At 34.5% G+C, this 17,964-nt stretch overlaps 1 protein-coding gene across 1 annotated transcript in view; it reads right to left on the bottom strand.

Annotated features, from left to right (window-relative positions):
- LOC110694259 (ATP-dependent DNA helicase homolog RECG, chloroplastic-like) overlaps nt 1–17,964 on the bottom strand; it is a 35,703-nt gene that overhangs the window by 5,193 nt on the left and 12,546 nt on the right. The window contains 7 exon segments of the mRNA XM_021871437.1: nt 2,626–2,784; nt 5,566–5,709; nt 5,783–5,932; nt 6,340–6,411; nt 8,486–8,719; nt 9,379–9,468; nt 10,512–10,593. Coding sequence (XP_021727129.1) covers nt 2,626–2,784; nt 5,566–5,709; nt 5,783–5,932; nt 6,340–6,411; nt 8,486–8,719; nt 9,379–9,468; nt 10,512–10,593 — 931 coding nt within the window.

Raw genomic sequence — 17,964 nt, 5'->3', positions numbered from 1 at the left:
AAGAGTAGTAAAACAGGTAGAGGATATTCGGCATATTCCTTTTTTTTTCAGTTCCATTACAAGTTAATGGGTGGTTAGAGAAGCCTTTCAAGGAGGATGAAGTATATAAAAGAGATCATAATGGAAAGATAAAATGTCAAGACATAAGGTTTCTATTGTTGTCGAACATAAGTTTAGGTGTGTCGTGACAACATTTTGTTTCAATGTGGCCTTTTTTCAAGAGTGTTAGAATCTGATCAAGAGTGATTTGATGGCTTTCTTGGAAGAGTTCTATGATAATGAGATTCTAGAAAGAGCATGATTTCAAATTTCATTGACTGTAAACCTAAAAAGGGTAGGTCTATAAAGGTTAGGGGATTTCCAGACAATAATTTGTTGAACGAAGTCCTTTCCCATTACTGTTTCTCACTCCTAATGTGCTTTTGTGTTAAGGAAGTAAAATTTTGGATGGAGTATCTTAGTGGCCTATGAAGCTGTGGATGAAGCTTGCCAAAAATCCCTTAATGGGGCGGTCATCAAACTAGATTTTGAGAAGTGCATGACAAGGTGAGTCGTAATTTCTTGATAAGACCCTTTAGAGAAAGGGGTGTATGGTTGAGATGGTGGATAAAAGGGATTAATAAATTCTTTTCAGGTCAAAGGTACCCCTAAGGAATTGTTCTCTTCTTCTAGAAGGTTGTGTCAGGGAGATTCATTTGCACCTTTTCTTTTTACTTTGGTGGTTAATGGTCTCATGAGACTACTCTAGTTTTGGGAGATATGCTTAAAGGATCTAGGTTGGAATGATAAAAGGCTAAGGTATCTAAACCAATAATTATTTATTATACTATTTTAATTCTAAAAGTTGGGTTGGACGATTTCAAGAAAATGCTTAATGTACTTCTGATATTTGAGATGATATCTGGAGAATCAATATTATAATTTTTTTTTTAATCACAACGTTTGACATTTTACAATATTCACACACACTCCTTTGATCGTCTTTTGTGACTTATATGTTGGAAAAAATATAATCAAGCAGGATTTTGTTAGATTTGTCTCAAAATACACTTTCCTAATATCAACTTTTTATAGTTTTTAATACAATACATACAACTTAAGATATTTTTAAGTTATAAAATGTGTATTGGCAAACGTGAAATCCCCAACGTTGTGATTAAAAAAAAAAACGGTGAAGGTAAATAGTAGAGATTAATCATAATTCTTCAAAGAGTTGTACAACTATGTAGAATGTTGGTTGGCTGAATTATGTAGGTTTGCCTGCTAGTGCAACACGCAGTTACAATGGTTAAGGGAAAATACAAACCGATAATTTCAAAATTTTCAAAAAGGTTAGATGGGTGGAAGATAAAATAATACACTATCTAATCTTATTTGCCCAACATTCCCCTCTATTATCTACATTTGTTCAAAATCCTAGTTGCAATTGTAGATAGGATTAAAAAAAAAAAGGATCTTCTAGTAAGTGATTAGAGAGGAGTTTAGATTTTGGGAGAGTGATCTTTATAAATGTTGCTCTAGTGGGAAAGCGGTAGTGGAGGCTCCCTCTTGAACACCAGTCTCTTTAGTATAATGCCATGAGAAAGTACAATTATTTCCCAATGGGTGAAATGCAAAGAATGTGTGAAATTGTATCTCATGAGATTCCTCTTTAGTCACTTCATTAGTGAAGTTCAAAAAAGGGTTAGAAGTTGGAATTAGAAAGATTTTTAGATTGGAGGGCAACTACTTGGTATCTAATACCAGTCCACTGCTGGAAAATTATTGTAACAATGCATGACACTTACAATTTAGGAGACCACCCCATAACCAAGAGACATATTAGTTAGCTTCTATGTATGAACAGACCTATTTAACAGGTTACCGGTCACTTGGGACCAATAAAAGCGAATACGCCCCAAAGTTCAGCTTATTTAAAAATAATGTAAAGTAGGGATTATTTAAAGCGAATACGCGAAAGTTGGGATTAGTTTTTTCAATTTTCCCTTTAAAATTTGGAAGGCAATGGTTCCCTCTTCAAGTGACAACAATTGTGTGGATATTAACATAAGATGACTTAACACAAATACTAAACTCTAAAAAAGGAGGCCACATGCTTGATTTGACAAGCTAATGGTGAATATTGTTAACATGTCATCAAATGATGTAAAAATGGCTTGTTTTCCTTGGACAAAAGTCTTAACACTGAATGAAGAGGCCTGGATTTGATTACCGGATTGTTCAGATTCTCTAAAAAGATGCGTTAGCAAAATCACTATATTTCTTCTACTCATTGTCCAGCGTGATATATTGTGGGATAAAGTAGCTTTGTTAGCATCGTTTGGGACTAAGGTGGCTAGCCTTTCAACTATTAATTTATCGGGAAGGTACAAGTGAATTGGGCTAACGTAGGGTGCATTCTATTTACCTGATTTTTACTTATTTAAATTTATTTGGCATAAAATGTGCAAATAGAAAGTGCAATGCATGCATTGAAAGCAATGATTTGAACAATCACAATTACTAGTGTCCCTTTTATGATGCAATTAATAAGTAGAATGAGATGGCAGCCAGACACACACACACACACACACACACACGCATGCGCACACACACATAAACGGAAACAAAACAAAGTCCAGATACCTGTGTTAGGGACACATCTCCATAGAGAACAAAGGCAAGACTCCTTGGAATTGGGGTAGCCGACATTGCAAGAATATGAGGTGCCATCTGGATCTCACTTTTCTGGGTACCACCAAAAGCCACTGAGCCAATTCCAGACATGGTAGATGCAGAGCATAACTGCAAGTTTATAACAGTCACAATCAATCAAAACAATTGGACATTGGCCCAATGTGTGTACAAAAGAATCTATGCCCTTGATGACAGCACATCCAATAGAAAACAAATTGCAACTATGCATTGACTATTCATATATATTCAGTATTCCAATCCATTCCAATGCCTAAAAATGCATCAAGCACATTATTACGGCATTACCACAGGTGTCAGAATCTGAATTTTTTAAAAACATGAATATCATGATAAATTGGATGTATTATAGTCTTTTTTTTAAATGAAAAAAATTACAGTTCCTACATATGGAGTAAATCAAAATGAGAAAATTAGGAGAGGTATCGAAGGAGATATTATAATTTGTAATTTTTGTAATCCAGTTTAGAGGGTGTGAACAAAAAACTTTGCATGATTTCGGAATATGCCTTCACTCCCATCAGAGAATATCATGAGGAAGCTAAGGTCGCAGCTACATAATTTCCTGTAGGTTTAAAGCATCGCAGAATCTAGCTAATCTTTGTCAGTCCGTACACACGAAGATGGAACTAGAAATGATAGGCTGATGTCTTATGGCCAAAATTTGATATACAGGAGATAATGCAGCTCTTTGAGGATGGGTGGGGGAAAGGTGCTTAGAAATTCTTAGAAGTACTCTCAGTAGCAGCAGGTCTAATTTCAATTCAGAATAGTGGTTCTATTGATCTGACTACACTCTACAGGTCTGCAGAAACAAAGCGAGCTAGATAAAGCGTGACTGAGACCTGCCTTACTCAGTAGAATGTAATTTGGACCTCAAGTACATACGTAACAACAACCTACTAAAGCATTCAGGTGCTGAGCGCAACACTCAGTAGAGACCTGGGCTTAATTAAAAGAAGTATATTTGGAGAGAGATTTTATGTCAGTCATTTATTTGTAATTAGTGATATTTATTCAAGGTTTTATGACCCTAACCACCCTTGCAGCCTTACATACATCACAATAACTCCAACATTCCAAGTGATCCAATATATGCACCTTTTGCATTTTGGTTCTGATTTTGTGAATGAATTCTTAAATTCAATTTTTCAGACATGAAAGCTGGCAACTTCCATCCAACAAAGGAACAAGCAGTTGATTGGTTTTTGTCATATATTATCTGAGCTTCTGACCAACTGTATTTGGTTTCTCCTTTATAGATACATAATAACATCCTAGCTTTTGGATTTTATCGAGGCTTTATAAATAGGACTTTTACAAATTAAAAAAAAAAAATAAAAATTTAGTTTCAGACTTAAATAATTTCTGAATGAATTCTAATTTAGCAACATCAATAATAAGAGGAGATTATTGTGGCAAAATCAGATGTAAGATTGAAGATTATTGATGAAAACTTTAACCAATCCTAGCTCTTAAGATCAGGATGGATTAAGCAAAGCTCATGATATATTAGTTTATATAATAAGCCAAGTCTTGCTTCTAAAGGCTTCTTCAAAGGTAATGCAGGACCACTTGTAGGTTCTAACTTGACTTGCAACACCAACATTTTCAGCTACACCATTTTAAGCTACAATACTCTCTAGCAGTGAGATACGAATACAACACATGCAGCTTGAAATCTTGAATAACCCATATGTTAATAAATAGTCTACGTCATGTTTTGCTTCTTTCCTTGAGGCAAGCAAGGAAGCTTGCTCTGGCGATAGTTTAATGCAGCTACACACTTTGATGGACAAGCAAATTCTACCATCTAGCTGACGATTTTCTAGATACAACAGGATTCCACCATTGGAGTTGCCATAAGAGACACTGAGGGTGACATTTATTCATTAATTTTGTTTGTGTATTGATTTGTGTCGTGCCTTGCTTGTTTACCCCTCGATTCAGCTGTTTAAAAAAGATTAAGGGTTTCTTAACCTTTTTTTTTAAAAAAATTTGTTGTGTCTTGCTTCTATTCTTCCATTTAGTGTCCACTTCAAGTATACAAGCTCTGGATCAAAGACCAAATCCAAGAAAGGATATTGTTTGAATGGGCAGATTTCTGCATCACATTGCTTCACTTGATAGATTATAACAAAAAGAAGAGATATGGCATTTGAGGTATGGATAACAAAAGGAAGAAGGAATCCATATTATTTGAGGTGAATTCTAAAAAATCTCTCACAAAAAGCAACAAAAAGAAGAGAGAATCCTTATGAGGGAGGATTACATGACCAAACATAAGAATTAAGAAGAAATTCCAATAATGTGCTATATCTACTACAAAGATGTACGAAAGACTCATAATCAGGAGCTAGCAGAAATACTAAGAAAGCTAACTCTGTGCTTGACTAGACACCCAACAATAGCAACAAAATCATAGCCATTTTCTGCATACCCCAAGAATTCATCACTCTTGGTATCCACCAAGATCCATTTTCTCAATTCATTTCTATCTAGTGCTACAACCTCCTGCAACCCACTTTCTCCATGTCATTCTTAACTTCCTTTTATCCAAGTTACCTTTGGCATCCATTGACTACTTTTTTTCTCTTACTTTCCAAACATTTCTTTGATTTTGATGAGAAATGTGAACTGCAACTATTGATTCAGAACAAAGGGAGTAATTCTTACAAGCCAAACTGCCTAACCCATACAGAAGCTAATTAAGTTATTCTTCCTCAAACCAAGACACATGGTATAGAGGATACCAAATTGCCAAGAATATATGAAATCATCCATTCCATGAATTATGCCAAATCGATAAAACACAATGATATAAAAGCAGTTAAAGTTTTACAAGTTTGGACATAAAAACAAATACTCAACCTTACTATTGAACCTTCCTCTCTGAATTACGCCAAATCGATGTTGCTCATCTATCACCGCAAGTCGCAATGCCAAAAACTCTACACTTTCAGCTATCAAACTATGGGTTCCGATGACCAAAGAGATAGTCCCTGCTTGGAGTTCCTGCAAGAAACTAGTGAGGACAGTGGCAAGTCATAATAGATAAATCAAGATTTAGCTTAATGTCAAACAGTACATTGCGTATCATCCGTGCTTGTTTAACTGAAGTTGAACCCGTCAAAAGAGCAACGGAAGGTTTACGATCAGACTCCATTTTCTCTAATAAATTAGATATATCATCATAATGCTGGATAGCGAGCAACTCAGTTGGAACCATGTAAGCTGCCTAAACAATAAGATTAAATGAAGTCATTCATCTAGCCAAATGAAAACTAGATGTCACGAGATGGGCACAAAAAAACTTGTCAAACATATAGGCACACTTAAATGCATTACAATGGGTATAATGCAGCCACATGTTCCCTTATGTATTTCATGATGATAACCCACAGCACGACAAGTGTTTTCTTGTCAACTTATTTTGACTTATCTAATTTTAAACTAAATAAGCTTACATAAAATAAGTTCAGTTATGATAAGTTCAGATAATATAAGTTTAGATAAAATACATTCAAACAAAATAAGATCTAATAAGTTCAAACATAATCACAACTACAGACAAAATAAATAAAGATAAGTTTCGATATATCAAAAGAAGTTGAAGAGAGCACAGTTGGCGTATAACACACTAACCTGATATCCTGAACCAATGACTTCCATGCATGCCAAAAATGCAACAACTGTTTTTCCACAGCCCACGTCACCCTGAAACAAGTGAAGTATATAGAAGATCATTAAACCTTTCCTGTTTCTTGATTGGAGAGGGGGGATGGTGTAAGGAAAAACCGCCTTAAGAAAAGAGAACAGAAATAGAGACCATAGAAAGATAGAAGTGATGGGAAGGACAAAGCAAGTTCATTGGCTGGTCATAGTACAATCGGATAAAACAGGGATCAATCAGATACAATTCTTTAGAACACACAGAACTACTAAAGATATAAAGGAGAACCTACTTGGCAACTAGTTGCAAACTCCAGTATCAAATGACAAGGATCAAGATTCAAGAGTATAGCAATACACAAAGTTTTACTCGGTTACTCTAAAACTCAACACTTTCAAGCCCATAGCCACAACTTGCAGATCTGCAGAGTGCAGACTTCACAACATCAAACAGAATCAAACAACAAACATGGGATATGTTATGTTGAACACCAGCAAAACAATCCTCTCTCAGAAGAAGCAACATCCAAACAATTAATAACATGGCTAGGAATGACATGCTCTACAAGTAGTTGACGGTCATTAAGGTGACATTATATCATACATACACTCAATCTTGAACTGAGTAAATGATCCAGACACTAACTCATTTCATATAATTCCACTACCACAACTTCTGCTTGTCTCCTCCACTTTATTATCTGCTTTGAAAATGTCCCTAAAAATGATTTCCATCATACTAGTTCCACAAGATTGAGCACATAGAGACTTATGATGGATATGAGTTCCTTCCTCTAGACCACCACTAACCAGCATCCATCACTACACCATATCAAAGTTAAGATGCCAAATTATTGAATACTTTGTTTGACCAATAATCTACACCATATCAGTTGACATCTATTTTCATATGTCTAGTCACCAACTCACCAATCATATTCTGTTACCAATGGGTTTTAAGTCTAACTGCCATCAAATACAAGTCCTCAACACCTAGAATAAGTTATCTTTGACTGGTTGTCATATATTAGCATTAAAAATACACCCAGACCCAGCAAGAGTATATAAGATCTTCTGCTTGTCCGTTATTAACAATTCAAAACGTACAGATAAGTTGTCGCAATCCTAATAAACATGACCCAGCTTACTTAAAATGCCTCTATATTCTTATGCTATCACCTCTGTATGAGACAATTAGCAAATAAAATTAAAAATAAAATAAAAAAAAGGCCTTTCTTATATACTGCCTTGGGGCTTACCAGTCAAAGAAAATACCATCAGTTAGAAAAGAAGAATGTTCCAAATATCTCAATTTAACTGCATGAAATCTTGACCAAGAACTTCAAACCTTCTAAAAGCTGCTCAATTTCGATAATGAGAACAAGAGTTTTGCAACACCCTAAACAAACTTCATAATTTAAATAGTGATAAAAATAATTCTAATCATCTCATAACAAGCATAAAACCATATTAGGCATCCCATGGCTAATTCTAGTTACCTAGGGGGATAGGGAAAGGAATTTCCACCATTTGGAAGGTAATAGAAAAATTCCCACACACTAAACACTTTTCATGGTATTGTCATCAAAACAACTGCATAAATTTCTACTTCCAGGAAGTTGATAATGATCATGATTCACCCTAAAATCCACCTGTGACAAAAAAGAGCTTCCAATAGGGCATCAGTTTGTCATGAGAGGATAATCACCACTTTATGGAACTCTAGAATTTATCAAGTCAATTTATAAACATAAAGTGCTTCAAAAATATTACTAGCAAGTCCACTTCGCATGCTCAGAACATACCAGCAAATTGATCCCAAATTCAAACCAAGGTTTTAAATCTCAAACGTCAATTCAATCCTGATAATGGCCACGCATACTGCTTTCACAGGCAATGCAGATGATTTGCGAATTTGTAGCCTAATATCAAGGAATCAATAAGCTCAAAAACCTTAACATTGAGGTCACTACACGGTGGTATGGCAAGATATAATACCCTGCTCCTAACAAAAAGTAACAAACCACTAACTACGCTCCCACTACGACAAAGATAAAAAGCTTGAATACTGAAGACAGTTATAAAAAAGTGCAAACTGAAAGAGAATGCAATGCAACACCTGCAACAGCCGATTCATGGGAACTGCTTGCTTTAGGTCCCAAATAATCTCCGACACTGCACTTAGTTGACTTTTAGTTAGAGAATATGGAAGTGCTTCTATATAACTCTTAGTGATGTCACACCACTCCTCAGAAAAAATAGAACTTTGCTCTATATTTCTGTATTTTTCAAGCAATCCTTCCTTCTCTATTCTTGATCCAAGACCTTCAAGCAATTGGTACATTCGTCCCAGCTGAAATGAAAGATGAATAAAAGTAAGCCAGCCTTTCATGTCTTAATATTCTATGAATGCATGTAGATAACAAATAGTTAAGTCATGAAACAAACAAGAAAAAAAATATGTCCAAAGCCATCCCATTTTTATTAAAGGCCAAGGTAGTGAACCAAAACAATCTTCTAAAATAATAAACTAAAGTGTAAAGGTAATTGGAATGGCCGTGGGCTGCTAGATACTGTTCATCAGAGGTCATGAGCATCAGGAGTCAAAAAATATAATGTCAACATGCAGGAAATAGCAGTCTACAGTGGCAGAGTGAGGTCCTTAGGAGTGAACAATGAAAGGCAAAATCATTAATCAGAATGGCACTGAGATAGCAGCGCACTAGACATTTTTCATCATCTAACACTGTAAGTGAGCATAAGCCATGACAACACAGTTCACAGTAGCAAAGTGAGACCCTCAGGTGTGAACAAATAAATGCAAAACACATGGATAAACCATCAACCAGAATGACACTAATATAATAACACATTGAGCATCATCATCAAATGATATTGTACATGAGGATCAGCCAGGACTAAATCATCATTGCCATGGTTTTGGCAAAATAAATGCAAAAATGGACCCAAAAAAAAAAAAAAAAAAAAAAAGCATATACAAACTGAGAGCACCTGAAGGTAGAAGAACTCATCAAATATTAACCTTCTGCGTGCAAGATCAGCATCATTTAAATCCTTAGGCTGGTGAATCGCAGTATATGCCTGTATTCGCATTTACAGATTTAGCAGTAAATAACACAGATGCAGAACAGGAACTGTAAATAATAAGATATCCTTGCATTTGAACATTATAGAGAGAGAGCACTTCATGTATGCATTTTCACTTCCACTTTATTTACACATGGGTGCCACCACCATAAGATTATGAATGCAAATGCAAAATAATTCATCCTAGAGAGCAGTTAAGGTAAGGAAATGAGCATGTACTCAAATGATTTTTAGCTTGCCTATCTCAGTACTTCTCTCCTGGATCATCTGAAGCAAAGTCAGGGTACTAGGCCAGGGCTGCATATGTATTTTCCCTGGTAGTTTGGCTTTGAGTATTTCGAGGTGGTTTCATTTACACATCTCCTCCTAGTTACAAGAGTGTCCTGATCAATGAACTTTAAAATGGCTAAATGTATACAGTAAAAGGATACTATTGCACCTTGCATGAATGTCTTTCACTCTTTACACAAGCGAACCATAAAATAGCAATTTTTAAGTTCTGTAAAACATGTACCATGCCACGGAAAAAAAAACATTCAAGGTTCACTATGGCCTCTAATGGTGAATAGAATTATCATTGAAGACCTTCATATACTTTGTATATAAGAAACCTCTTGGTCTGGTAAGTTAATGTAGTCAAGTTACTAATTAATGCTCATAATATTAAGAATAGGTATTCAGAATATTGTATCAAGTTTACTAGAATCAGCCCCACTTTTTCTGAGAGCAAGATAGTAAATGGACCATCCTTCTAATTCTTTTTCATGAGAAAAACGCCTGAGAACTACAGATATAAAGCATACCCAAAGCTACAGACTTTTATTGCGAAGCTACAAATAAGGCCTTCGTCCCCCCCTCCCCTCCAAAATGAAAAATACCAAACAAAAAAGAGTGTATGTCATGTAAAATTTCTTTCTGTTTGTAGTTGTCAAAAAAAATGAGGGAAATATAAAATATTCTAGCCTTCACATTAAAATTAAACAATTCAGCATATGAATATCACAAATGGATGCTAGTAAAACTTAAGCTTTGCTTACATCATGGAGCCCTTGAAGTCCAATGTCTATAGTGATTTCTTGAGGAATAGGATCAATATTTGTAGGCAATGACTGCAAGGCCCTGAATATTCAGAGGGATTTAAACCGTAAGTGCAAAATAAACATAAATATAATAAAACAACTGGGAAAGTGCCACACAAACCATGGTGGGCCGGGCGATAAATTAGTCTATTAGCAGAAGCATGGGATTATTACATTATGATGATGAAACACATTTGGGAGGAAATCTACTATTATAAATTTGGTAGCATAAGAATCACAATTTTGGTTATCCAAATGTAGTAAATTTTAATCAATAAAATAAAAATAAATAAATAATAAAATCAAAAATTGTGTCTCAAATCAAAGTACTACTTATGTGATCATTTTAAGGGATTTGGTGATGGAATTTAGTCACTTGCACTAAAAGCCTACATCAACAATTAACAATTTAACATTACCCAATTCCTATAAAAGAGGCTCCCGCCCTTACAAAGCTAAGGTGGGTTAAATATGCTAATCACTTGGATGTCCACAGCCCTATACAGGCTACACCTACAATAACAAAGGGGATGTTTCCCATAGGCCCTTGATCAAACACAAACAGTTTCATTTGCTATTTTGAGTTAGCCCCAGATACAAAGTCAAAATATAGTGAACTTTAGCTACATTTGAAATGGACGTGATCCCTAGCAGGCTGTAGCTCCCTAGCCCAAATTGAATGATACATACTTCCTCCATTCTTAATTAATTGCAAACAATGCTATTTTTAGAAAGTTTCACAATTTTTGAAACAATTCTACTATAGGATGTGTTCACACTATAAGTTACACCCTTTCTCAACTCACTTATTTACCTCTATTTCTCTCTCTGCAAGCAGTTGTTCCCTAGCACAAATTGAATGATACATATTTCCTCTATTCTTAATTAATTGCAACAATGCTATTTTCGGAAATTTCACAATTTTTGCACCAATTCAATTTTAGGATGTGTTCACACTATAAGTTACACCCTTTCTCAACTCACTTATTTACCTCTATTACTCCTCTTCTATTTCTACTCACAAGGAGTCCATTGGTCCAAAACTCCCCCATTATTTTTATTTTTTTTCTTTTATAAATTTGTGTAACCCCATCCATTTGCTATTGTTGCAATTATTTAAGAACAGAAGAAGTACCATTTTCCCGAATCTATTCACAAATACTATGTGACCTATTATGATCTGAAAGTGAGAATAGCATGATTCAGAGAGTTGCTTTGGCCAAAAAACAACTCTCTGCAGCTCCTACATTAATAGGTCGCTAACAGACGAAAGCACACGGTTTCCAAGATTTCTCAGAATGAACTTTACAAAGCCTAGGGTTAAAAACATTGCTATTAAAATCCCAATTTAAATCTTAGCATCTTACGATTTTACAATTCATGTATGTCACACGATTCGATTTACAATTCTACCCGATTTTACATATTTCTCTTAACTAGCGAAATCCTTACAAGCTTAAAACATATCTATATAGTTATTTATAAATATATATTGTCAATTATTGGTTGTTTAATGGGTAAACAACTATTTTCTATCAATGATTAGGTTTCAAAATCATAATTTAAATATATTTAATTAAATTTGAATATGACGTCTTAATTATGCATGTCGGTAGAATCTTATGATTCTACGATTTGATTCTAAGAGCCCCTTCCGATTCAAAGTATAATCCTGATTTTAACAACTTTGGTTAAAAAGGATTTTTGATTTTCTAGATAAAATTATAGTTAAAGAATCCAGGTAAGGAAAAAAAAAAAACTATAGCGACAAGGTCCATGAAATACTTTGGATAGAAGAAGATTTCATTGATTCAAGGGTTAATACATCAAAACTTAATATGCAACGTGATTGGCATTAGCTCATTAAAGGACTTTTAGTCTCCCATAGAGCCACTCAAGATCACCGCCCTTTCTATCTCAGGTGTACCAGACCGTTCAAAATTTATATTGATTTTCAGTGCTTACCTTCAAAAACTTCCAGCACTTAAAAGCTTATCATAATCCCAACTCTAGAAAACTCAAATCGAAAGTGACAACTAAGGGATATTGGAGTATTTAGCAGCAGTAACAAGGCAGAAAAACAGAAAAACCACTTCTTTTTGTAACATCGGTCAACATGAGCCCACTAGTAGATATTGTCCTCTTTGGGCCTAGCCTGCAAGGATTTGCTTTGGTGCTAGACAAAATTCCTACCCAAAAGACCTCTACTAGTTAAGATATCAACCCTCATACAAGAATGCTTCATTCTCCTCAATTTCCAATGTGGGAGCGCCATAGGGACCTTCTCCCCTCACAACAAGACACCGAAATGGACTCTGATACCATCTTTAACACCAGAAGTCAACATAAGCCTACTAGTAGATGTTGTCCTCTCTGGGCCTAACTCCCAAGGATTTGCTATGGTGCAGAACGGAAGACCTACCCAAAAGGCCTCTAATATGTTAAGGTATCACTCTCCATATAATGAATGCTTCGTTCTCCTCAACTTCCGATGTAGGAGTGCCATAACCATAGGCATCTTATTTTCTAATAAATTGTAGGTTTAGACGGTAAGTAGTCATCCCTAAGCTACTCACAAAATAACATGTCCCTTAGTTTTATACAGTTCAAGATTTACTCGGGTGCCAAGGCCCCAAGAGCAATCATTTATAAATTATTGTGTATGCTTAAACCCTATGTTACATGAACTCAGATAGAAGGATCCGACACTGGTACGGATTCGAGTGTCCGACACATTAATCTCGAAATTTTTGGACACGGGGACTTTGTCCGAGTTTTGGACACGGGTATGGGGACACGGCATTAATGTATAATAACTTATAATTTTTATTTATTTAGTGAAGGAAATTTAACAAAAAAAATAGTTAATTAGTTAACAAAAAATGAAACTCTTAATTGTATGATATTACTCTGTAGTGTAATCGGACACAAGGAATACAAGTATTACTTTGAGGGAGTACAATAAAAATAAAAAATTGAAATGAGATAGTGGAGTGTGGGTCCACTTAGTAAAAAAAGAAAAAAAAAAAAAGTTATTTGGGGTCTAGTGTCAATCTGTCAAACATTTAATTTCAGCCATAATTTTTTGATTCCTCTCTCCTCTCTCCTATACCCTCTCTCTTCTCTTTTTCAACGGTCTTCATCTTCAGGCTTGTTCACTCTCTGCCATTTTTTAAGCTTCGAGAACATGAAGCTCAAGTGGCGAGTCTGAGTGCATTCAGAATCGTGTCAACACGGGTACGTGACGATTTTTGTCGAGTCCATGTAACAGAGCTTAAACCTATGATTTTTGGACTCAAATACTCGTGTCAAACACAAGTATGTGTCCAAGTGTGAGACTCGACTAGTTAAGATATAGTCAAATCGAAAAGTTGAAGATCTGACACAAAAGGTAAATGAAGAATTTAAGTAACATACGTCAAAATGACATTACTACTAGCATCCATATTCAAAAGAACTGGAACATTCTCAAATTTGGTTTATTTAAAATAAATATAATAAGCTTTGTCTAGTTTTTCAATATCTTTCTTTATCACGTGAGCATTTCTCCCATCTCTCTTTATTTCTCTCTTCATCATATGGGATAGGGTTGCCTATCCCATATGTTGCATTTGTTGAGAACAGATTAAGTAAATTACAAGTAATTTTAGAAGAACATAATCAATAACATAACCCTAGTTGTCTACAAAATAGCATATAATACCATTGTTTGTTAACATACTGTTGAAAGTAACAAGTAAAAAGTCAGTAGATAATGATAAAGTTAAAAATATAAAAACCAAAAAAAAAAGGAAGTAAAGCAAAATAACATGCAGACTACCTTGCTACCTAATATGCATTGGAGAGGGGGGGTAACACCTACCTTACACTATTACACCTCCATTGTCAATTATTATACGTAGTATTTTTTTAACCAAAAGATTAGAATAAAAATAGAAAAACAGGCAATAAAAGCAACAAACTTTGGATTGAGAAATAATTATTACTACCACCAATGCCATAATATAAGATAGGTTTAAGCATAAAAGAGAAAATGAAGAAATGTATAGCAATCTTTAGATTAGGTATAAAGGAAAAATTAAAGAAATGAGGAAACAAAGCATAAAAGCATGGGAGAGAAAGAGAGAGCATCAAAGAAGAAAAAGAGATAGGGAAAAAGAGGTTAAGTGTTCATACTCTATTTTGGTGACCTAATGTAATAAAACATAGCATTACTTCACGAGATCATAAAGCTAACTCTTAATACGAAGGATGACATGTTGCCACAATCGAGGTACCACAAGTGTCACACATACCACCTAACTATAAGATGTAACACATCTATTACGTGTACTTTGCGGTACATGTCATAGTATAATGATATTTATTTAAGATGTGGTGGTGGATTGCAAAATTTAGTACATCAATATATGTGTATTGCATGTAGTGAATGTGTATCACATGTTGAACATACCATCACAACTATTTAAAACCCATCAAAAAAATATATATGCACTGCAACAATAAAGCGTGAATATGTTAGAATTTATTAAGACGATAAAGAAAGTAAAAAATGAATTTTTAAAGATATTTATAAAGACAGGAAATAAAGTAAAAAATGAATTTTTATTGATATTTGAATTTGGTACAATCTCAGTATAACAGTTATCAAAAATAAACTAAATCCTTTGATACTATTTAACTTTGGAGAGTGACGTCATCAATTGGCTTCGCTACTTTGGGGTCAGGGTTAACATGTCAGCACTCTCCAAAAGTTGATTCACCTTTCTTGCGACGTGACTTTGGGTTGTATTGCAAAATAAGGGTGGACAACTTTGCTTTCTCTTTGAAGGAATGAGAGTCATGCTTTTCATCCACTTCATCCTTATGTTGCAATTGCTGAACTTGAGATGTCTTTTGGATGTTTGAAGGTAAAGCAATGCCCTTCTTAACCTCTTTTTTTCCTGTTAAGAAAATTACGAGCGGCATTTCAGTCGACCCCTCTTCATCTTCAAAAAACTTAGGCGTCAACAAAGTAAGAATCCGCTTTGCTGGAGGGTTTACATCCCCATTTATCTTCTTTTCACCCCCACAATAGTACTTAAGACATTGATGGAGGGTTGACGCAATAACACCATTCTCATGCCACCAAGGGCGTCCCAAACTCCCAACAACATTTTATATGATGTCATGTCGATTGCCTGAAATAGAGTTGATGATGTTAACTCTCCCATTGTGAGTTTTAAGCATATTATGCTATTACACGCTAACTGTTAGATCACACTATGCGACAATTAGACAATACATCCATCTTGATCCCTAACTCAGTCATAGTGAATTTTGGCATGATGTTAAGAGTAGATCCACCATTAAACAAAATGCAAGGCCATATTGCATGACAGACATTTAGTGGCATTCTTCGTGGCATATTTGCCTTTATCCCATGCGGGATGGAAGAACACTTAAGATAGTAGATATATTTTAGTCTACCACCACCTTAGATTGTTGTAAAGCTGCCTTTGTTGATGTTCATCATCAATTTGTTCCTCTTCACCCTCCACAAATGAAACTGCATATACGGTAACCATGGTAGTCTTCCGAAAAAAAATCTTCTAGTGTTACTGGAGCCAACAAGCAAATTAATAAGGAAGACCTTTTGCTTGCTTTTTCCCTTTTGAATGTTTGGATTTTTTCCTTTTTTATTGCTTTTTCTTGTAACGCGAAGGTTGTGGTTGAGGACTATTTACTTGTTTTCTCGGCCTTCTCCTCGTCACCCATGCCCAACCTTCAACGTCTTCTTCATTTGGGGAGCTATCATGAGCAAGGTGTCCAACCTGAAATGAGACTTCATGTTGAACGGGCTTATCAAGTATGATTACGGGTTCCAAACTCCCAAATTGTAAAGTTAGAGCTCGTAATGACAATTCAATAGCTACTTAGGCATGATTGATGTAACTGGCTCATCGACATTTTTGGCGATTTTTCCATCCTTCACCAATTGCATAATCTCTGTAAGTGTCATACACTTTTCGATAGGAATGACTTATAAACCTATGATATGGACAATAATCTCATGGCACTTTGACTCACGCAATTCAAATATTTTGTTTTAAAGCAAGTCGTCTAACATGCCATACAAGTTAGAATCGAGGAAAGGGTGAAAGGGTATTTCTTGGCCGAAGCTCTTTTAAAGTGGGTTTATCTTTCTTGACAAATTTTGAAGATGTTAAGATAAACCCTCGCTTTCTTCACAATGTCTCTTTAAGGACAAGATTAGCCCTGTCTTGTCTTAAGACTTTTATCTTAAGAGCAAGATTAGAGTCTTAAGACTTGGCATGACAACATCAATTTATAATTTTTTGGTCATAAGACGAAGACTTTATTCATTTTGTTCATTTATGAAGCTTGGTCTTAACAACTTAAGACTCAACTTCACACTCCAGTGTATTTGCCTATATACACATTAAAATACAGAGTTTTGATAAAAATAAAAATAAAAAAAAATTATTTAACGTTTTTTTTTTAAAAAAAAAATTAATAAATTGATTTATATTATAAAAAAATCGTAGAGTGTACGTTTTTTTTTAAATCAAGTGTACGTTGTTAATATACTTACTCCGCTTTTCTTTTATTGCACCATAAGGACTTTTACACTATTCACATAAACTTATTTGACCATCTTTTATAATTTATCCGTAATGAAAAATAAAGACATGTGGGATCTAGTTAGATTTGTCTTCAAATGTATTTTTCAAATGTCAACTTTTTATAATTTTTACAAAAATGAAATTAAAGATATTAATAGCCAAAGTGATGCATTGGCAAGCGTGAAACCCTTCATGGTGCATTAAAAAAAAACGGAGGATGTATATCATATTGTTTGCTTTTTTTTTGTTATCTTAATTATGTACCTATCATGAGTATATTGTGAATTAACATTATGATATTAATCTTTTAATTAAATTTTTTATTTCAAAATTATTAACTTTTAATTTATCACAATAATAATTGATTTAAATTACCCTTTTTTTTTGGTATTGTTTGTTGTATTTTAATTATCCTTTTTTTTTAACTGTTTGTTGTATATTAATATTTATCATATACGATGTACCTAGTCATAATAAAATTAGCCTATGTATGTATTATAAAAACTAAGATATCCTATTGAAATTATTAACATTTACTTGTCTTCTATAAACTAAGCCTACAAAAAAGTGTAAAGCACGTACAATACTGTAGCTTTCTTCTAAATATGGATCCAATTCAAAATTTTGATGTGAACTCTATTATGAATTTGATTCGAAACACCCAAAATCAAAATCTAGTCTCGCAACCCATGCAAAATTCTCAAATCAATTGCAAAATTTAGCTAACTTTCTCCAAGCTCCATCTCAATCCCAATCTACTCTATGATACCAAATGGCATGAGGTT

Source organism: Chenopodium quinoa, unplaced genomic scaffold, assembly GCF_001683475.1.
Source record: "Chenopodium quinoa cultivar QQ74 unplaced genomic scaffold, ASM168347v1, whole genome shotgun sequence".
Classification (NCBI taxonomy): domain Eukaryota; kingdom Viridiplantae; phylum Streptophyta; class Magnoliopsida; order Caryophyllales; family Amaranthaceae; genus Chenopodium; species Chenopodium quinoa.
Note: the sequence above shows the minus strand (reverse complement) of the source record. Positions and strands in the feature narration are given on the sequence as shown.